General features: G+C 43.7%; 2 protein-coding genes across 7 annotated transcripts; one reads left to right on the top strand and one right to left on the bottom strand.

The window, feature by feature from the left end:
* Positions 1–2,723: 2,723 nt before the first annotated feature.
* npl (N-acetylneuraminate pyruvate lyase (dihydrodipicolinate synthase)) lies at positions 2,724–10,587 on the bottom strand. 5 transcript variants are annotated; one of them, XM_085265763.1, is made up of 12 exons: positions 10,478–10,587; positions 10,179–10,261; positions 9,939–10,012; positions 8,290–8,377; positions 8,059–8,116; positions 7,148–7,223; positions 6,963–7,055; positions 6,703–6,848; positions 6,568–6,614; positions 6,393–6,477; positions 6,259–6,298; positions 2,724–6,170 (listed from the first exon to the last, which is right to left on the bottom strand). In XM_085265763.1, exons 2-12 carry the CDS (start codon positions 10,256–10,258, stop codon positions 6,028–6,030), a joined length of 930 nt encoding a protein of 309 aa, XP_085121889.1. In that variant the 5' UTR covers positions 10,259–10,261; positions 10,478–10,587; the 3' UTR covers positions 2,724–6,027. The 5 variants fall into 5 exon arrangements, with proteins under 5 accessions (XP_085121889.1, XP_085121891.1, XP_085121892.1 ...); XM_085265765.1 differs by having other exon boundaries at positions 10,179–10,279; positions 10,478–10,586; XM_085265766.1 differs by lacking the exon at positions 10,478–10,587 and having other exon boundaries at positions 10,179–10,471.
* Positions 10,588–11,550: 963 nt separating this feature from the next.
* On the top strand, positions 11,551–22,519 carry edem3 (ER degradation enhancer, mannosidase alpha-like 3). 2 transcript variants are annotated; one of them, XM_085265761.1, is made up of 21 exons: positions 11,551–12,713; positions 12,802–12,847; positions 12,963–13,063; positions 13,198–13,237; positions 13,506–13,618; positions 13,758–13,911; positions 14,743–14,877; positions 16,006–16,111; positions 16,301–16,398; positions 16,798–16,923; positions 17,006–17,089; positions 17,302–17,385; positions 17,666–17,790; positions 18,116–18,287; positions 18,381–18,526; positions 18,637–18,781; positions 19,112–19,303; positions 19,515–19,680; positions 19,901–20,086; positions 20,424–20,471; positions 21,413–22,519. In XM_085265761.1, the coding sequence occupies exons 1-21, from the start codon at positions 12,625–12,627 to the stop codon at positions 21,769–21,771; spliced, it is 2,715 nt and encodes a 904-aa protein (XP_085121887.1). In that variant the 5' UTR covers positions 11,551–12,624; the 3' UTR covers positions 21,772–22,519. The 2 variants fall into 2 exon arrangements, with proteins under 2 accessions (XP_085121887.1, XP_085121888.1); XM_085265762.1 differs by lacking the exon at positions 20,424–20,471 and having other exon boundaries at positions 11,552–12,713.
* The last annotated feature ends 167 nt before the right edge of the window (positions 22,520–22,686 follow it).

Raw genomic sequence — 22,686 nt, 5'->3', positions numbered from 1 at the left:
CAAACAGCAAAAGCGACTTTTTATCATTATGAGTTAATTGCAAATGATATTATTATAATTTTAAATAAACTTTAAAGAGATAAGAATGACCACATTGCAGCATCACTCATTACACAGTATTCATTAGATAGATTGTTTTCGTCTGCAGTACATCCGTTCAAAGTATTTTTAGGACTGAATTTAAGTAATATTTCAAAACCAGCAGCAGTGACCGCGAGAGTTTATTTACATGTATCACTCACCAGTTTCATGACTTTAGTGCTCTCACTTGTGATGAGAGGGAGTCATGCTGCATGTACACAGGAAGTCTGTCACAGCCCTGAAATAACAGAGAAGCACAGAGTGACCACATCTCTCCTCTTGTTTTATGGAGGTAAAACATCTCTGATAAGGTCATATATGAATCAGATAAAATACCACAAGTGTCTAGTATTACAGTTTAAACATGTTTGTCCTCTCTCCATTATTTTACATTCAGTTCTGTCTCTCATCTCTTTTCCCCTCACTTCCCAACCAGCTGCAGCAGATGGCTGCCCCTCCCTGGGTCTGCTGGGGTTCTTTCTGTCCCCCTCTGCCAAGTGCTTGCTCATAGAGGGTCCTCTGATGGCTGGGGTACTCTCTCAGAAATCTTAGGTGATTTTACATTATGGTTTAAAATGCTTTGAGTGAACAGTTATTATCAGCTGAACTGAATTTTCCATTTGAAGCAGGAAACAAGTTTACCAGTCCAGCCAGTATTCGCTACACACTTACTAATAAGTTCCCTGTCATGACAAGTAATCCAGAGACCACAATGAAAAGACAATGCTTAAAAGAAAGTGATGGCAAAAGGCCTCAAAACCATTTTAAACAGCATAAAACTCAAACTCTAGCCAGATGTGGTTAAATGACAAAAATTAGTCATGTTACTGATCCCGCACCACAGTTTCTCCTGTGACTAATCCAGTATTATATTCAGTCTTCTCTCAGCTGCTCCCTGTATGGGTCGCCAGATCAAATCACCTGCCTCCATCTCACCCTATCCCAGCATCCTCCCCGGTCACATCAATACTCTGCATGTCCTCCTGCAGCTGCATCTGCATCGTCATCATCTCCCTCTCAGCCTTGCCTCTCTGACTTTGAGCTGTCCCTCTGTCTCCAAACCAAACAGCAGGTCTTGCTGTCTGTTGCTTTGGATAGCTCAGGCTCACGTAATTCGATCTCATTCTTTATCATCCACATGTTCAATTTGGCCACAATGTTATGGATGCCCTTCCTAACACAATCCTCCCCCCTTTATATGGGCCTGGGACTAACGCTAGGAGTGTCTCGGTGGCGTGTGGCCCCCTTGTGGCTGGGTTTGGTTATTGTATACAATACTATTTACAATTTTGACCAAATACAAATTGACAGTTAATATTTAAGGCGTAAGCAATATTTTCCTGAAAGATCGGCTTTGAATGCAGTTTAAAACTTTAGTTTACATCAGCAGTTTAAAGGAGCAGAAGGCAAATCTGAGGGTTGGTGTGTAAGTTAAGAGAGGAAACTTTGTCAAAACTGTAAGCAGTCCAGATAGCTGAGATCTATAATGAGCCAAAGTCTAAAATGTTTCCAGTCAAATGTAGTCACTGATTTAGTCTCTAACGGTGTGTTTTAGCTGAATGGGCTTTACGTCACTTCACATCTCTCACAACACAGCTTAAGAGAGACAAGTCAAAGGAGCTTGCAAAGAAAAGCGTCTGGACTTCTTTAAGTTACTTGAAGACGTTTCACCTCTCATCCGAGAAGCTTCTTCAGTTCTAAGGTCAAATGGTGGAGAGTCCCAGATATAAACCTAGTAGGAGTATCCCCCCTCAGAGGGACAAAAGGACCCCCTGATCATCCTCTAATCGCCTGAGCCAAGGTGTGAAACTGGGTGTGGGTTCCAATCAGCCAGAGTTTCGGGTGAGTTCATTATGAAACCTGGCCCCACCTTATCATGCGAATTTCTGAGATCAGATGGCCCAGGATGTGAGTGGGCGTTAAGGCGTCTCGGATGAGAGGTGAAACGTCTTCAATTAACTTAAAGAAGTCCAGACGCTTTTCTTTGCAAGCTCCTTTGACTACGATGACCTGGATGACTGAGAACCTTCACAGAGTTAAGAGAGACAAACACTGGATAAACACATACGTACTGTGTCACAATGACCTCATGAAGTCCTCCTTGTCTGATCTAGTTTTTCTTAGCATGCACACATTCCTCCCAAAGGACTAAAGAATGTGCTGACTGTGAAACACAAAAACCAGTCAGCGCACTTGTGCCTGATATTCTTAATGATTTGAAAGTACACAAATGAACACGCATAAGCATGCTGAGGATGAAAAAAATGCAAAATATTCCAAAATATCCTGGATGGGAGATGGTTAATTCAGGAGCTGAATCCACCGGCAATGTATTTCAGTCATTTGAAACAAAACTTTTAAAGTTAAACTAAGCGAAGAAAAAATTATTTTGTGTGTGTGTACTGGATTAAAAATAAAAACTAGACAGTTGGTCTGAGAATTGCAAGGTCTGCAGCGTCCGCTCCTGGCATTAAACCATCTGAACTGCCTTCACAGAAGTTCTCACACTTGATAATCATATTGCAGTGCATTTGATCAGCAGCACCAGGCCGATACCCTCTCGGGTCCTATGGACGTGGTGACCGCGTACTCAGTTTTCCACAGTTAGTCTCTACTAAGACTAAAAGAAACATGATCAGTGCTAATCAGCAAAGACATAAACTCCTTTATTAGTAATAAATGCCTGACTGTTATAGTTACAGTACATTTCCCTTTTAAGACAGAAAGTAAACAATAATCAAAAATAATCAAGGCCTCATTCTTCTCATGTGTTCAATGCTCCCTTTCATCATTAGGATCTTTATAGTGTCCGACACCTTTTCATTCAACAGGTCATATTACTTAACTTCCGTCTTCATTATCCTGTCTCTCACGGATACAGCTCGTCATAACTGTCATTTTCAATTTTGTATTCAATTGAAGTCCATTTTGAACCTCACAATAAGTCGAGAAGTGAAGCAATGATGCCCACTTTTTAACTTTTGTACTATAAAGAGATCATTTCCAGTTGTTATTAAAATGTCATTCCATGCGTCTTAAATAGGAGCACTGACATGAGTCAAATCAGCTTCAGTCATGGTTTCAAACAGTAAGACCAGGATAACACTGCTGATTTGTGACGGTCTCCATTCTCACAAATGTAAAAACGGTGCTACATTTTCTACAGCATCATTTTTTCCATATTACATTAAAAGAGCAAACCTTTGAAGTCAGTGGAGAATGCCCAGAAAAATACATACGCTCGCTACAAACACATCATGTGGCTGTCAAAAAACAAAAAAGATTTTTACTTCTGCCCTGTTTCGCCTGCTTACACCTCGAACATTAAAGGTTTGGTAATGTGAAACATCTGGTTACAGAGCAGCTGAAAAACACTCCTACATGAGGGGAATAACTGATTTTTTTATGTTAGTGTGTTACAATGTGATGTTCTGCTGGTAAACCGCAGGTCCTAGTACACAAATATACTCCTAAAAAATGGCTAAAGATACATAAACAAAAAAAGCTTTCCAGGTGCCTGGAGCTTCTGATCGAGAATGTGGAGGATGTGTCAGAGCTGTTCCAATCCAACGAGGCTCGTCTCTGCAGCCCACTGCTGGCCAAGATCCAACAGCTCAGAGGGCTCCTGTTCACGCCTCACTGTGTTTTTCTGGCATAGGTTTAGCCCACTCAATATTCAGTCTATAATGTTGTAGTTAAACAGTGTATGACTGGAGTATTTTATTTTGAATTACATTTTTATTTTACTCAGTACATGGCAAAAGTTTGGAGCCACCCCTTGTTTCTTCATATTTTGCTATGAAATTTTGAAACGGGTACAGCGATTGTTTCAAACATACATGGAAAAACAGCATATAAGGCAAAAACTGAGTTTGTATGTTTAGCACTGTGGCGTGGGTGTGGTCCTTGGCCAGCTGCAGAGGAGGGGTGACGCAGTGAGCTCCCGGGGCGGCGCAGGGGCGGGGTGAACAGGTGTGCTGGGATCTGACAGTGATTGTGTCTCTTTATATGTTGGCAGTGACAGACGGAGACGGAGGTGACAGCAGAGAAAGAGAGCGCGGGAGTATATGTGTCCACGTACAACCCCGAGTTTAATAAAAAGTTCTGCATTGTCAAAGTCGCTCCGGCTGGTATTTCTTGGGTCCACCGTTACAAGCACCTTTATCCTTTAGCATAGTCTGAACTCTGAGCAGCTCTCTGTCATCTCTGTGAGGATCTTCAGGAATCGTTCTCCAGGCTTCTTGGATGTTTCTACCTCTGAGCTTTGATTGAGAGCAATTGATTGTGGTGACACTCCTATAGTGCTTAAAATCTGGGACTCACCACCAATTGCTCTTAGAACTGAAGAAGCTTCTCGGATGAGAGGTGAACCGTCTTCAAGGAAACTTAAAGAAGTTCAGACACTTTTCTTTCCAAGCTTCTTAGACTACGATGACCTGGATGACTGAGAACCTTCACAGACATGACGAAGCACCATCTCGCTGGTGTACCTCTGTACTTATTGACAAAATAATGAACTAAACTGTCAAATTTGGATTCTTCACTCGATCAGACCTGTTTACACTGATTTTCAGTCCAGTTTCATACCTCCGCCATACCCTTGTTTCCCTTCATTAAGCACGGCTTCCTGACAGTTGCCCTTCCACTGAGACTAATAAGGCAGAGATCAGCTGGAGATCCAGATCATCTCTCAGGTTCTGTGTCAGGTCTTTGCTGGAGTATTTCATGTTTTTTTTAAGGACATGACTTTCAGATACTGTTCATCTGCAGCAGGTGAGACTTCTTCTGTCCACTTTGCTCAGATTAGTCGACTATCAAAATCGTCGATGACTAATTTAATAGTCAACGCGTCGTTTGAAGCTTTGTAGGATCCCAAAAGACGCAGGAATAAGTAGTAGGATTTAAGTGTAATAACCGACCAAAACAGAAAATGCCAGCACTGCATGTATAAGGATGCCAGCTGCTGTTAAACCCGAAGAAGAAAAAACTGTGTCCCAGAATTCATAGCGCGGCCTATCGCGGCCTTGCTCAGTTTCCAACATTGGTGGCAGCTAGTTAGTTTTAATACTACTCTTATTATTCTTTCTGGGTCACAAAATAAACGTTTAACATATTTTCAGTATTTTATTTGTTCCTGAGTAAATCGGTTTGGCTGAGATTAAAATTATAGTTTTAAGATGTCTGCTTGAGGTTTATTCAGCTAACTGATTATCAGAAGTGTGAGATGCTCGAGAGTATACTCCGGTGTCCTGTTATATTTTAGATAGCAAGGAGCAAGGAGTTTATTAAACTCCACTGAAACAATCTGCAAATTTCATTTAAATTCAATAAATTATCATCTTGTCTTTATTTTTTAGTTAGCACATACCTCAAACACTTAAAGCTGTAAGCTAATGATAGTTACATAAGAGCAGATGCATGCTGGTGCAATAAGCTGTACTTGTACGTCCAGTGGATGCATGATCTGATTAGTCGACTAATCGCAAAAATTATCGGTGACTAGTCGACTATCAAAATAATCATCTGTGGCAGCCCTAGATTCAGCTGAACAAATTATGTGCCTAAAGATCCAACTTAACATTTATTCTCTGTTGACACATCGCTGGTTCATTCCCTGAGTTAGGAACCTTTTCACACTTGAATCATTCACATTCCTCTGGAAATGCTCAGGTGCAAGGACTGGATCACAAGTGAGTGAATAAGCAGCTTTCTGAAAGCCTCGAGAACTTAAAGATTACAAGAAAGTCTGGCTCCTTGGAAGGAAAATATAAAGGAATGAAGGGTGGCTCAAGACTTTTGCACAGTCCTGTATAATGCCATGTTCGCAGTTAACTAATACGAGGACACTTAACACAGTTGGGTAAAGACCTAACAATATGGAGAAACTCTTTGGAGAGAGTCTGTGTAATCTATTATTGGAATGAGGGATGTTCAAGCATGTTCAAGTTATTCAGGAAAGATACTGTCATATTTCTGTTTGATGGCCAGAGCACGAGCAGCTGGACATGTCATCACCGGGAGACGAGGGGGTCCCAGATCCAAGCCCGACAGCTCGTTCATCAACTGTTTATTTACTCCCACATCAAAACCTGTCAGCAACAACAGCACATTATAAAATGCAGGGAAAAAAAAGACACCATTAGAGGATTACTATGTCAGTGCAAAGCTATCACTTACCAAGTTTGATGGCAAAACTCACAAGCTCCTGAATCTTGAACTGCTCGTAAAAATCAGATTAAAGATGTACAGATGTGAGCAAAGTGGTACAAATGATCAAGGACACACAGCAGCGGTAGAGAGATCAGCAGTACCTGTATCGTCCTGGCTTGGACGAGGTCGCCGGTCTCGAACGCCGATATGAGCTTGTTGACGTGACATCCTACGTAATTATATGTGCTGCGTGCAGAGAAATAAAACTACTGAGCATAGAGAAGGAATAAAGACAGAGCATCGTGCAAATGAAAAGTCACACACACACATACACACCTGCCAACTGCTCCATGGACTCCCATTACCAAAGCTCCTAGAAGTTGCTATTTTTTTAAACGAATTACATTTTTTAGGATAGTTCCATGGCTAAGGTTAAAGTGACAACATGCTACAAAAAGAGGAAAGACTGACCTCGTCTATGCCATAGAGGACTGACCAGTGAGGCGGAATGTAACTGATACACTGGCCCAAGTCCATCAGGTCACTCCCAGTGAACTTGACGCCTCTAAAGGAAGGGATGACCTTCTCAATACCTTCTATTAGTTCTCTCACGTTCACTGAAGAAATAAAAACAAACAGGAAAAAACCCCCCCCCCAAAAAAACCCCCACATTATAAAAGACATATAAAAATTTAAATGGTTAGAAATGTCCAAATCTCAGACTGCCTCACCGTTGACACCAGTGACTGATGGGACATGATAATAATAGAAGGGCAGAGTTGGAGCAGTTGAAGCCACTTCCTGGAGAAAGGTCCTCAAAACATCTGAAGCGGGGTGACAAGAAAAGAGATGCATGTTGTCATGTATGAAATGTGTTATTAATGCTGCAATATGCATGTCTAAAAACATCACACACCTGCACTGCTGGGCTTGAAGAAGGACGGAGCAATGACTGCTATACCATCGGCCTCAATCTGTGCTGCATGGTGAGCCTGGAAGAAGGACAATGAAAGATGGGAAATGAATGGATTATCAATTATCTAAAAAAGAAAAGAAACTCCATTAGATATTAATAACAAGGCAAATTATTACCTATGACATTTGGATATTCTGAATAGATTTATAATCCCCACAATAAACGCCATTGCCTGATAACATCTGACTGGTCACGTGATGTGTGACATCATGTGCTCTGGAGACTTTACACCAGGCCTCACAGTCTGCTCTCTCCTCTCCTCCTCACTGGCTGTTTTTTCCTCTTTGACACACTCGCTCAGACTTACTGTGCACTCAGGCCTTGCATGCACGCTCATGTGCTGACAGACACACACGCACATAAGTTTGATTTGTTGACTTCTTTGTCAGCCTCTTTTAAGCAGGGTTGTGACACAATGAACGGACCTCTAACCCGCACCAAACAACATGCTGTTCTTTAACTGACATGTGACTGTCACACAGGACGTCATGTGCCAGATTATTCGCTGACTGGGACCAGATATTTCCTGGACTCGGCCCCCTGCAACACAGTGACTGCCTCACATTTCAATAGCTTTACCATTTAAACTGAACACATTTAATATAAAGTAATATAGAAACAGTGTTTTATTTTTACTGCAGGCACATGTGGTGCCTGAACACACCGCTAATATTAAATCTGACTTATCTGATGGCCATGTTGTGTATACCTCAGGTTAAGGCAAGGCTAAGCCTGCAATACTGCCTGACTAGGTCAATGTGGCGGAAACTCCACTTTAACCCTGTGTTACTAAATTTAAACATATTTTCACACAGGAGCTCGACAGAAAATGGAATCATGACATAACTCACCAGTTCTTGGGTGTCTTTAAGACTCAGGCAGCCAACATGAACAATCACCTGATCCATCCTGTGGAGAGGAGAACATTTCCTCAATATCTATTTTTTAACTGTATACTTATCACTTTAAAGCCCATGGTGACTCTAGGGAATAGCTACAATGTGCATGTGCTTGTTCGATTGTTTCTTTGCGTAATTTTGGGGGGGTTTTGAGTAAAAATCCAATTGCCTGCGATGACTCACTTGCCCTTTGCTTTTCGACACCACTCCTCAGCCAGGAGCTTCCTCTCTTCCACACTGAGAGACATGCTCTCACCCGTGGTGCCATTCACTGCAAGCAAAGAAACGTCTGTCCAAGATCCACATCACTGAAACTTAAATCTCAAGATTCTCAGTCTTAAAAACCAAACAAGATCAAAAAGCATGTCAATAAATAGACATAAAAGGATGGCGTAGCCTATAATAGTCTAGCACAGCCCACTTGCCACCGCTTCAGTAAAGGATAGAAAAACTGTAAGAAATGAAGGAAACCGCCACGGCGAACCAGTCATCGTGGAACTTGTGCCACAGACTGCTGACTGTGCGATAATTCACAGCACAAAACTATTTCAAGTCTAGAAAGCAGTGGTGCAGACAATGATGGGGAAATTAAATAGAGCTGGAAGAGCATAAAAACACAATGAGGTACAAAGATCAGCACAAACATCCTCTGCTGACTAAGCACTCACAGAAAGTAGTGTGGAAATGAGACGTTAACACAGGAGAAGCTCAGGCTGAGCTATAGTGATTCAAAGGGCTTTTGGTGAAGTGGAAAATGAAGCGGTAAGCATTTCAGAGTCATGCCTGGCTCACGGGGAGAGCTGTGCAGAGGAAAGGGCAGGACCTTGACATTGTCTAAACTTTTCTCCATGTATGTGCCACCAAAAGAGCCGCAGATAACAGTCGGCACTCGAGACGTGGGAATCTACTTCAGCTTGTGCAGAAATTTCAAGGATGAGTGTCTGAACTGAAGAAGAATGCTTAAACTGCAAATAACAAGCGTAAAGACCAATGTGCCCTTTTTCCAGGAATATTATTACACGGGGAAGCAATGGTCTTCATTAACAGCTCACAGCAGCATTAAAAAGGCACCCTGTGGAGGTTGGTTTCCTCGAGGAACAATGGTGCAATAACGGCCTCACGGCACCTGGTTTTTAGTGTTTTGTGGACTGGACACAGCAGGAAAACTGCAGAATAATCCCACCAATCAGATTACACAAAGGGATATTCAAAGGTTGAGACTGAGTGGGGTTTCTTTGCATGTTTCACTCTTTTCTCTGGGCTATTTTGCCTCCAGCCACACGTCACTGCAAGTTCAACAAAAACACTGCATTCATAATCCAGAGTTGATTTTTGCGGTAACTCTTTGTTTTCTCTGTGGAAATTTCACACCAAAGGTATGCATTAGCTGGGACTAATTTTGAATACGCCGCCCCAGCAGCTGCAGGAGACCAGTGTGTTGCATTCTTGCATGGATATGATAGGTGTGATATACAATATTTCATAAAGGCAATAATTTGAGTAAAAATTGATGGAAAGTTTCTATACTCAGAAGGAATCATCAGTTAAACGTTTACATGGGATTTTTATTAGAAGTCAATAATGTTTTATTGAGTTGTGCAATTCAGCTAACTTGCTATGGTTTTATCCAACTCTGACTACATATAAAAACATACTTTAGATTATTTTTACACCAGGGAATGTGATTAACAAAGGAGCAACATATCTACCACAGTAAAACAACAGTATGTATACAAATCAGCGGATGAATCATGCAATATTAGAGTTGATTCAGGTGGGGATACAGAAAAAAAACACAAATATAAAAAGAAAGAATCCACAGGTAAACTTACCAAACACGTTATTTACACCTTGCTTCTCTTTCAAGTAGTCAATATAAGGTCCAATCACTGATAGGTTGATTTCACTGTTTTGGGAGAATGTGAAAAATATAGACCTACACATGTGGCAAATAACAATACCTGACAACAGGTGTGTAAGATGCCCGTCCCTGCGCCTCCCCAGTTTCAATACATCTCACACACTTTTACTGAACAGACACACAGGAGGAAAGAGGCTTCAGATCCCCTTACCCTTGACTGGTGATCGGAGTGAATGTGGCTGCAACAAGTCCGGTGAGCTTTTTGTCGGCGGCAGGAGCCATGATAGACATGTTCTGGCATAGAAAGGCACACTGGAGTGAAACAAAAGAAACACCGCAAAACAAACAGGCGAGACACAGCCTTTGACATCAGCACACTCACAAACTTTATAATACACCACAGAGCGCTGGGGCACGGTGTGTAAACAGAAGAATGGCTGTAAACTGATATACTATGAAAAGGAAATTATGGAGCATCAAAAGCAGTTCCAAAGACGATCTCCAGCTTACCTGCACGGTCTTTCCTTCTGGGAGGCGCTGGCATAGGTTTTAGTTTTAAGGGAAGTGGATCTCTGGTTATAACTTGTTTTTTTGGACAGGGATTTGCTGAAATGCTCGTCACGTGAACATCAAACAACTAAACGTCAATGGACATCGCAAAGATTCATGGGAAATGTAGTTAGTTGGGGGGGGATTGGATAACAAGTAAATATGAACTTTATCCGCTTTTATATTAAAATATTTCAAATTAAATACCTTCCTCACCTTCACGCACACACATATCGGACAGCAACTCTGTTGCTTGTGAAGCTCGCACACAAGAATTTCACTCACATGTGCTGTACCAATGTACCTGCACATGTGATGTGACAATAAAAGTGATTTGATTTGATTTGATTTGACTGTTTTTTTAATGTATTGATAGGACTGAATTTACTCAGCATTCATGGTGCATTCAATTTCCATCAGGATATTTCATTAATTGTAGCGCTACCAGCGCGTACAGAAAAGTAGTAAAAAGTTAGAATAGATTTTGTATGTGGCCATACAGTTACGGGACAGTCACATAAGTAAAATATCTAGTTTTACAGGCGGGGAGCAATAACGCTGTGCCATACAAGCAAAAGTTACTAATAGTAAACAAAGAAAACATAATAAAAGCAGGAATTCACATAAAATGACAGATATTTGGCTGAATTTGTTTCGTCTGCGGTATTGATAATTATTAGAATATTGTTGTGTTTTTTGCCTTAGATTAAACGCCGTGATTGCAAATTTAATCGCTGTGATTGTACTTTTTCTGAGCTTTCATGAACGACACAGAAGTGCAAATTTATTTTGTGTTCCTCATTTTTGACTGTCAGGTAGCTCTCCCGCCTCGTTGTGTAACCGTCATGTTACCGGGGGTGTAATGTGTGTAACTCCCATACAAACATCATCAGTATGCTATGTGTTTTCTGCCAGGCTGGTTACTGACTCGGAGTTACATTAAATCCCAACCGATAGCTCTTTAACTGCATCTCTGAGCCTGACCGAAAGTGCTGCAGGACAAATAAAACCTACGACCACACCGCCTACTCTTCCAGGAAGCGGATGTTGTTGACGTTTTCATCGTAACAGCATCCGGTTTTTTGACGGCAGCTAGCTTGGGGAAACACAGCCGTACAGCGAAATTATCAACTTAATCGCAAAAAACACGGAGAAGATACCCAGGAAAGGCCCGCTGTTCAGCGATGGAGAGGTGTTTTTTCGACCCATCTCGTATTCCCGGGTCGCCCGTTGTCACCTGCCCGGCTAGTTAGCGCCGCTCAGCTAATTAGAGACCGACAAGTGCTCGGCTTCTTCTGAGTAGCAGACGATAGAGAGCTGTCAAGAGGAGGAAATCATTAACTCTCCTGTAGTAAGCTTTTCATCTAACAGGCCGGGCGATAGCCGGAGGTGTTGCCTTAACTCTTTAATTTGTTCCAGGCTGTTTGAGGACATGAGTTATAAACACAGATAAGGCATGAACTGTTAACTCGGAACAGTCTGGTTTGGCTCACATTGAGTTATAAAGATCACCGGGAACCGTTATAACGTAAAAAAAGAGAAGCTTTCCCAACATTTCCCACTGGTGTGTTAGGCGAAAACATCTGGAAAACAGCGGTTTGGTTTCCAGCTGGATTGGTTTGGCACGGCGGGGTTTCGTCTTAATGGGGTTTTAAATGTAACGTCAGGGTTTTCCATGACAACGTGTCACACATCCTGTGTAGAATCAGCCCAGGGAAAGTAAACAGGTGTGACACGTACAGGGACCCGTTCCCAAGAGGTGGCGCACATTTCCACTACAACCAGTCGCTGGCACATACTGTCAGCTAGGCTTAAATATCTGGTTACTTGAACTCATTCCTGCTTAGATATTTACCTGTAGTTTCAGCTGTGGACGCACATTTTACCTAGTCACTCCTTGGGGTCTACACCGATAGAGTCGAAGTAGCCAAAACTAACTCTTCGTGCTGTTTTTGAGCATTGCTCATTAGACATTACCTCACAAGGAAAACTAAAAAAAAAAGAATGATTGGGATGGCATAAGTTAGTTTGTCAGGGTGGTCTCAAAGATTAGATAGTGTACTTTTAGGTTTGTATGCATTTAGCTGTAATCTTCCCAGCACACCGCAATGCCACTAGTACTGTTATTATTGATGCTGTTTGGAGCATTATGTAGCCCTGGACAGGCCATGTCCCGGGAGGAGAAGCAGAGATTGAAGTAAGTTGAAGAAAAAACACTCATGCTTTTTCCTCATCTGAGCAGATGTTATACCTGCTGACTTCTGTCCGTTCTGCTTTTGTTTAAGGAACCAAGTGGTTGAGATGTTTGATCATGCATATCAGAACTATATGGTGAGTAAACAGAAGAGCTGAGTGAGGTTCATTATTTATTTGTTCAAATCTGCGAACACACAGTCCGGTCAACAGCATCAGCACTTTGTCTAAAGTGTGTTTGTGTGTTTCCCAGGACCATGCGTACCCAGCTGATGAGCTGATGCCTCTAACGTGCAGAGGACGAGTCCGTGGGCTCGAGCCCAGTCGTGGAGACATAGATGATGCACTTGGCAAGTGAGTAGCAGGCTGCCTTTGTTATGACCACAGCAGTCCGAGGCGATTTACTTACCTTACTGCTTTGGAACTCGTCAGGAAGTTTTGTCTGTTTGTGTCACTCTTGATAAACTGCTACGATTTCCCCCTGAAAGGTTTTCGCTGACCCTCATCGATACTCTGGACACTTTGGTGGTGAGTAGGCTTTGTTTGCATCTGATGTTTATTTGTTTAATGAAAAATAGTAAATGAATAAGGATCACAGGCTGTGTAGAACAGATGATTCCATATGCTGTTTTGCTTAACAATTAGATCGGAGCACTGTGTCTAGAGTCCTTAATACTAAATATAAATTCCCAGTTAGGTATTTCTGGGATTATTTTTCTTTCCAGTGCATTTCATTTGATATTTAAACTATGTGTAATTGAGCCCAGTTTCACAGTCATCCGTTTCTGGCTTGCAGCTTTTAAATAAGACGACAGAGTTTGAAGACGCAGTGAGACGAGTCCTGTCAGACGTGCGGCTGGACAATGACATCGTCGTGTCCGTCTTTGAGACCAACATTCGAGTCCTCGGGTGAGATTGGATTAAATTGTCTTCAGATAGTTAAGGTCAACAAATACAAGCCCGTGCACTGTCCCACATTTAAAATGATAGGATTGCGTTGTACTAAATTCGCTGTATGTGGATGTTGTGTGTGCGTGCGTCTGATCAGAGGTCTGCTGGGAGGACACTCCATGGCCGTGATGTTGAAAGAAGGAGGTCAGCACATGCAGTGGTACCAGGATGAGCTCCTACACATGGCCAAAGACCTGGGGCTTCGACTGCTGCCCGCATTCAACACCAGCAGCGGCCTGCCTTATCCCAGGGTGAGACAGAAACACTTGGGCGGAATTACAGACTGTATGTAAGCTGATGTAGGCTTGACCCCTGCAGGTCGTAGAAGTGCAGGTATGCAGGGTCTCCCTAATTGAGGCAGTGTCCTGCTTCCTGCCTCTGGGCAGTTACATTTTTGTTTAACTTACATGCTGCATATATCCTGTTGAACTGTGGTTGATCTGGGTAGATTGGCTGTTTTTCTGCCTGGCAACAGATTGGGGGGGGGTATGGCAGCAGGGTATGGATCCTTTGATGAAGTCCTCAGGACAACGCCATGAGTACCTTGTACTGACTGAATTCCTTCTTGCAAGAATAAAGCCAAAAGCCAACTCTAGCATTGTTACTTCTTTTATTAAATGCACTAAATGTCCACAGGAGGTTTCCAAATGTAGTTTAAAAAAAAAAAGGGGTGTTATTGATGTTCTGCGGCTTGGAGGATAGCAGCAGCTCGCTCCTTGTTCAGTAAGAAGAGTGCAGGTCATATGTGACGCAGTCATAGAGGCGATCCACGTTTGTGCGATGGAAAAAATAGAAGACTTGCAGAATCTTTAGTAAAGATGTTTTGTTTTATGTGTATTACAAAATAAATGTTTGAGTTTATTCACATACAGCAAACAGTTACCTGCGTTTGCTCGGGGCATTCTTTCACTTCACGGCTTCATGTTTCCATTTTCTGCTTCGCTGCTCCGCTCGCAGCTGTCACCGCTCCCCGATGCAGACGTTCTCTCGGCCGACTTGTTTTCATGCAAATCCTCTCGCAAGATCAAACGCGTCTCTCAAAGCAGAGTTTTAATGTTTTTCTTTTCCTTTCCGATTGACAGGTGAACCTGAAACATGGCGTCAGGGGGCCCGAGACGAGGACGGGCACAGAAACGGACACCTGCACAGCGTGCGCAGGAACCATCATCCTGGAGTTTGCCGCTTTAAGCCGTTTCACTGGGGACCCTGTGTTTGAGGTAACACGCGGCCGGTCGTATGATCACGTGGTGCAGCGGGGACATTAGCACTCAGCAAAGCATCACGAGCAACACATTTCAGCAGTAATTTAAAATCGGCTCATCTTTTTCCATTATCCGTTTTCTTCTGCTGATCTAGTTCAGATTGAGCTGTTAGTCTTTTTAACATTTGCAGTCACTTACACACCACATGTCTCTGTTTTAGTTGTATCGCCTCACCGTTTCTGCACCTTGAGGCACTTGATGGCTGTCTGAGAGCTCTTATTGTGTCTCAAGCAGCCACACCCAACATGCAGTTTAAGTTTCATTTGAGATCAGTTTGCAGATCCTTGCCTTTATGAAACCACCCTGTTATGTAATGATATGTAAATATTAAAATGCCACGTAGTGTCTCATATTTACAGGTGAGATGTCGTTCTGTTTTTTTCTTGTTTAACATGTACTTTTTTTACAGTGCTCGTATCTTAATGATGATACACCGTAACCACCTGTGTTTTACCCCCCGCCTGGGGCTGCACATATTTATAGTAACTGAGTAAACTCAGCTCAGTCACCTCTTTTTGAGAACAAAAACATCTTCCCAGTTCCCTTTTTGCTGTTACACAAGTGCACGCAGACTTGAAAATTGCTGTTTGTCATCATTTCTGTTCATTTCTGCGCTGATGTTAATCAGGAAGCACCTGATGGTGTTTCTGTTTCATCAGTTTGCCGTGCAGATTTTTGACCTCGCATAAAGTCAAGTCATTTTAATGCCAAGTCTTGTTTCCTTTAACTATTCTAGTAAGCACATCGCCATGTTGTCATTCAGCTAAATATGCCTTTATTTATCCTCCGCACGTGTCATTTTCCTTTTTTAAAAAGCCCCTCGTGGAAATATAATAAAACGAGTCACATCAGGAAATATTTGCTCTGTGTTTAGTTGTTTTTTTGTTTTTTTTTAAATCAGCGTTATTCTGATTACAGGTATTTTTCTTTGGCTTTCTCTGTGCTCCACACTGTTTCAGTTCCTGGCAGCAGTAAACTGCTGAATAAGCACAGAGTCAGTTTCTGTAATCCTTCAAAGAGTGCAGAGCTGCTGCAGATAGATTTTTCCTGGTCAATCGATAAAGCACCCTTCCCTTATCACAGGCCCATGCCCGGAGAGCTCTGGACTTTCTTTGGGAGAAGAGGCAGAGAAACAGCAATCTGGTGGGAACCACCATCAACATCCACTCTGGAGAGTGGGTCCGAAGAGGTGAGAGAGCAGGTACAGGGAGGACTTGTGACTGAGGAAGAGAGAGAAAGACTGGGGCAGTGTTTGTTATTAAAGGAAGGAAATAGGAAAAGTGATTTGAAGTACGGTAGGATCTTGTGGGTGAACTAGAACTCTTGTGTGTCCTCTGACTCCTCTCGTCTTATAAAGTGATGATTTTGTGTGTTCCAGACAGCGGAGTCGGAGCGGGAATTGATTCGTATTATGAATACCTGCTAAAGGCCTACGTCCTCTTGGGAGACGACCTGTTTCTGGAACGGTTCAATATTGTAAGCGCGCGCGCACACACACACACACACACACTTTGGTGGAGTAATCTGATGCTTCACTGTGTGAATAATAGCATTTGTCACAATGGCATCTCCCTTATGAAGCAGCGTTACAGATTTAAGATTGCTCGCTTGAGCCGAGTCCTTGATCACAAAGGTCGCTGTTCGTGTGACGCTCCTAGAACATTTTGTTACCCAAGAAGAATAGTTTGAACTTTTTTATACATGACAGATTTCTGTATTTATCTTTTCTCTTCTCACTGACGGGACTGGAAACATGCACACACCTGCCAAGTCACACCAAAACTGGTCACAGTTTACAGTTAATAAGTAATAAAACAAAATGCAGTCTGTTCTGTTTATCTTAACGGTTGTATCTTCTTTGCGTGTCCCATTTAGCACTACGCATCTATCATGAAGTACATTAGCCAGCCTCCTCTGCTGCTGGACGTCCACATCCACAAACCTCTGCTTCCTGCTCGCACCTGGATGGACTCTCTGCTGGCCTTCTTCCCAGGGCTGCAGGTCAGATTAGATCACGTGAACTCGAACCATTTGCTGGTCGTTTAGCATTTCAGTAACACGACTAACATTTCTTATGTCCCAGGTGCTGAAGGGAGATATCCGGCCTGCCATCGAGACTCATGAGATGTTGTACCAAGTTACCAAAAAACACAACTTCCTGCCAGAGGTAGTCTGTCACTGTTGGCTTCATCTTCTCAGTGAAATTTAACCACTCGGTCAGATAACTTCACGTGACTTGTGCTGCCAACTAAAACAGTTTGAAACGAACAAGCTTGCATTTATTGCTACACTGCTGCATTTTCCCTTCATCTGTCTGTCCTATTTACGCTGCTTAGCACGAGTGCGCTGACCCCTTTGTCCTTCTCCGGTTGTCCTCAGGCCTTCACTACTGATTTCAGGGTACACTGGGCCCAACATCCCCTGAGGCCTGAATTTGCAGAGAGCACCTATTTCCTTTACAAGGTAATTTATCAAGTAGTGTGACATAATGCAGGCATTCTCATTTCACAGTGCCGGATTAATATCATGCAGTAGTTTATGCTAAGCCTGCTTTTTCTACTATGTTTCTGACACATCTCAAGGTGCATGAGAATGTATCTAGTTTGTCAGAAATGTTGTAATAATTAAGCACCCTTCAACATACAGATCACTGATATGTGTTTCTAGATATGCAGTCTCATTAAAAATCCCTGATGTGCTCTCCTTGTGTTGTGATCACACTCCTGCCCTCTCGTTTTTCCAGGCCACAGGAGACCCTTACTACCTGGAGGCAGGTCGCACCATTATGGACAACCTCAATCGCTTTGCTCGTGTTCCCTGCGGCTTTGCAGCAATGAAGGATGTACGGACAGGCAGCCACGAGGATCGGTGGGAACGATAGACTCCTTATTTGAATGATGATTGTGAAATCAGGCACTGTGTTTAGATATGCTTACACCACATTAGATTTGCATACAGGAGATAATGCATGGGCAAAACAAAATGTTATCACATTCGATGGTGTGCCATCATTTAATCTTTGGATGGGGATTGTGGCAAAAGCATTTTATAAACTACACTGGGAGAAGATAGAAATCTGGTGAAGGTGTCTCCGATTGCTGAATCAAACATGTGCATCCATGTCGCTGTGCAGTAAGGAAACTTCTTTGCAGTTCCCAGAAATTAAAGAATTTATTTGGTCTTTTTTCCCCAGAATGGACTCGTTCTTCCTCGCTGAGATGTTTAAGTATCTGTTCCTGCTGTTTGCTGAACTGGACGACATACCGTTTGACGTGGAGGACTACGTCTTCACGACTGAGGCACACCTGCTGCCCCTGTCTCTCTCCATGGCCCCTCACTCCTCGCCTGCTCCCTCAAATCGAACGGTGACGAAAACGATTCCACTGTAACGAAACTTTTAGAAAGTGATGAAAGCATGGACACCTTTTGATTTAAACGTCTGGTTCCTGATGTTTCAGTCAGATGAGGAGCTGGACGACTCAAACTTTGACTGGACTTGTCCCAATACGCACCTCCTGTTTCCTGACCCTGCCTTCCCTCGCATCCTGAGAGAGCCGATCCGTAGTGCCGTTGATAAGAGCTGCCCGCGCCCTGCCCCTTACAGGTATGCACGCTAAACAGGTTAAACCGGGCTGCCAGTAATGATCTGTTTTCTATAGTCGCTCACCTCTTCTGTCTTTCATTTTCTCTGCTTCTTCCCATGCCTCCTGTCAGGGAACCTGGTATGGGCCGTCCTCCCCTCAGGGCTCAGGACTTCATGGCAAACAACCCTGAACATCTGGAGCTGCTGAGGAGGATGGGAGTCAGTCTCATCCACCTAAAGGATGGCAGGGTTCAGCTGGTCCAGCATGCTACACAGGTCAACACCACACAACCCAGATGAACAAACACAGTATCCATAGCTGAGATAAGTGGGTTTACTGCTGCTTCTCAGCTGTTTCACTCTGAGCATTAGAATCAGAATAACCAGGTTTAAGAAGCTCTTTACGAACCGCTCTGACCACACAGTCAGTCTCTGGAAGCAATGGGGGAAAAATATCTTTTAAAATCTGAAAATATTTCTTTATAATTTATAAGTAATAAATGCAGAAGAGCATGTGCGCATACAAGATATCCGACATTTTGGGCCAGATGACTTTCACAGGTCTTTTCATCCTTTAAACGCTCTCTCCCGCTCTGTCGCCCGCAGGCGGTGAGCGCAGTGGCAGCGGAGGACGGCGTGCGGTTCATGCAGGAGATGATGGAGCTGTCCAGTCAGCAGCAGAAAGAGCAGCTGCCTCCGAGAGCCATTCAAATCGTCTCTCATCCATTCTTTGGCAGGGTGGTGCTGACCGCCGGCCCGGCACAGTTTGGCACGGATCTGTCCAAAAGTTCCACAGGGGTGAGTGGGCTCGCCAAGCTTCGGGGTTACAAGTGGTCACTAAAGGGTCCTTCTGTTGTTTTTGTTTTTTGTAAGCGAGGCGCTCACGTTTCCTCTTCAGGATCACAGATGGAGAGACGAGTGCTTGCTCGCAGAGCTCTGAGATACGTGCTGTTAGTGTCGGTCTTTGTTCTTTCTGTAACTTCGCCTCTTTTCCGCCTCGTCTGTGCAGGTGCGGGGCTTTGTCACTGTAGCCGAGCCCTACAGCGGCTGCAGTGAGATCGTTAACGCCGAGTACATCCAGGGTCACATCGCTCTGCTCCAGAGGGGTCAGTGCATGTTTGCAGAGAAGGCCCGGCACATCCAGAAGGCTGGCGCCATTGGAGGCATAGTCGTTGGTGAGCGCGAGCAGCAGATGACTGCTCAGTGACTAGATTAGCGCTCGACAACCTAATTATCTCAAAGACAGCCAGCCCAGTAATTTCTGCTCACAGCATCGTGATTAAACAGCAAAGCAACACTTTTCTGACCAGATTGACGAACAATAAGTTCTTTTTATGTTTCATATAGAAAAACGAGCAGCTGTTTTAAAAAACAAAAAAACCCATATCATTGCAGACGATAACGAGGGCAGCAGCAGCGACACAGCTCCACTCTTTCAGATGGCGGGGGATGGCCGCAGCACCGATGACATCACCTTGCCTCTCCTCTTCCTGTTCCACAAGGAAGGCAACATCCTGCTGGAGGCGCTGAAGGAGTACAGAGAGGTGGAGGTGCTGCTGAGCGACAAAGCCAGAGACAGAGGTGTGACACTCTCCCTAATGGTTCCTCTTTGTTCCTCTCCACTCGGTTCGTGAGACTCATCACGTCAGTGTGCTTATTTATGCCTCCGCTGACTGAGCCTTAACGTGGCTTCATAAAATAAAGATGGGCTGCAGGGATTCGGGCATTATTTGAAGTCTCAGAGCTTGTGGCTTATTCCAAAACCACCCACTTGTTGTGGTTATAATGGGAAATGGGGGAGGTTTGCATCCTTATCGCTCTTTCCCTCCTTTTCTCTGTGCTGTGTAACGGTGCCTTTCTCTCTTCTCTGTCCTGCTTTCTTCTCTTTCTTGCATACTCTGTCCTTTTTGATGGGCAGCGGCCATATTCAAAGGTAAACCTCTTCCTGGAAGCCTGATCGAGGGCAGTAAGTATGCGCTTTTTTTTTTTTTTTTTTTCTCTCTCTTCTTTAATCTCTGTTTTTCCTCTTTGTAGTAATGCTTGACGGTCTTCATCCTGTGCAGTCTGGCTCGTTGCCTCAGGTTTCTGTTTCTGACTTTCACAGAGAAGCTTGGTGCAATCACAGAAATGTGTCATTTGCTATTTCCTCCCTCGAAGAGTTTAAGTCATAGCAGCCTTTTCTGTCTTTGGTCATCATAGGTTTCACAGGAAGGCAGGACAGTGACAGGGTTTGACCACACTTATCTGCTTTTACTTTGATATAAACAGCTGTAAAAACAAATCTTTTTAACGAATCCTGAACAGTTTAAAGAGAGGCCGTTATTATGAGAATGACTTCCAGTTGTACATCTGCACCGTAGGAGCGGTTGGGTCTGAGCATCTGCTGTGCACTCTGCAGACCCTGGATCTCAGATCCTTTGATTAACGGCGAATCTGTGCCACCACAGAGCCACTGTGACATCATAATGACCAGATCGCCTGCACCCATCTGCATCTGAATCATGCAAGCCTCTGGGTTAGCGGCAGTCCTAAACGGGCGCACTCGTTCCTTAACTCGCTCACAATCTGCAGCTGAAAAAGCGGCTGCATTTTTAGAAGAGGTAACAGACTGAAAACGCTTTATCGCTGACCAGATCTGTGTCAAATTCACACTGCATCCGTCTGCCAGGTTCATTTTCGCAGCCGACTCTCAGTTTAGTTGTGGAGCTATGTGAGGAAGGTTTTATCTTCTGGGAAACATGACTCACATTCAGCATCATGCTGTTTTAGTTGTCAGCCTCTTGATGAAAACGGTTCTATTATTGACTGAGAATGGTTACCAGGAGGCATCTATAGATTGCAGAGGAGGGAGAGGAGGAGTGTTTGTGTGTAAAGCTGTTTCGTCTCACGCCCCTGCTTCCTTTTCAGGTGCAGATGTGCAAGAAAGGGAGGAGGACTGCTTGACTGAGGCAACGACTCCCACCTCACACGAACCTATAGGCCAGTCGCAGATGAGCACGGTGGAGCTAGACGAGAGTGCTCCGGAGGAAGTCAGTCCAGTGGATGAAGATACTAGTCCTGCAGAGGAAGTTAGTGCACCAAAAGAGGAAGTCAAACCTGCAGAGGCGGAGCCGGCTGTGGCTCAGCCTCAAGAGGACAGAGACTCGGAGAAGGAGGAGAAGCCAGAGGAAGACACGGACTCAAGCAGCCAGTCGGTTGACGAACTGCTGGCTGATTGGCGAGAAGACTTGGAGGCCTTCAAGCAGATGGAAAAGGATGAGCTCTGACAGACGTTAGGTGCGTTCTGCCCTGTGACTGGTCTGATCCCGCTACGGGGAGCGACCGCGAGGTGTCACGTGTCACCGGCCTCAGTCTTATGAATCAAAAGGAAGCTGGGGATGATGCATTCTCTTGCCCTCGGCAAATGGTATCGCGAGCCAAGGCGACCCACGTACTGTCTCTGGGCCATAAGGGAGTTGTTTTTAGGTTCTTACACTTTCTGTTTTATTTGTCTGAGCAGATTCTATCTGATGGATTATGACCATGACATGGACCACACTGTTTCTAACTTTGTCTCACTTTCCACTTCACATTACTTCACTGTTGTTCTCTCTATGCATTTCTGACCACTTTAACTCAGTGGCTTTCTCACAAATTAACCCACTGACCAATCAGTTTTATTTAAACGTGTTCATAGGTTTACTTGTTTGGTGGTCTCGGGCCTTATTGTATGTACACGTTGACCACAGTTGATGAGGATTGGTGATGGATAAGCTGCGGGATCACCAGGCTTGATATTGCTGAAGGCTTTACTAAGTTGCGTGTCGGTGTAAATATGTATGTTGACTGAAATTACTACAGGGCTGTTTGCTCAGGTTCTGGTTCACACCACAACAGCCTCTGGACCATGTAGGGTGAAGCAGACACACCCTCAGCAGCACGACGGGATGGATAACGGCGCCACAGGGGGGCACTGTGGGATCTGCAGTAATAAGCCAATAAGTTGACAGGGTGAGAATAAATAAAAACGAATGAGAGGAACTTGCTGTCTGAACACAGAGTGCTTGATTTAATAAAAAAAAAAAAAAAAAAAGTCAAACAGAAGGTTTAACAATGTCGCTTTCCTGTTTTACTGCACCGGACTGTTCTCATGTGATTAAAATGTTCCATTATTTTTATCTTGTTTGAGAGGAAATGATGAA

The sequence above is a fragment of the Mchenga conophoros genome, linkage group LG23 (assembly GCF_057382185.1).
Source record: "Mchenga conophoros isolate Kocher_MC1m ecotype Shallow Benthic linkage group LG23, M_conophoros_male_GT1.1, whole genome shotgun sequence".
Lineage (NCBI taxonomy): Eukaryota > Metazoa > Chordata > Actinopteri > Cichliformes > Cichlidae > Mchenga > Mchenga conophoros.
Note: the sequence above shows the minus strand (reverse complement) of the source record. Positions and strands in the feature narration are given on the sequence as shown.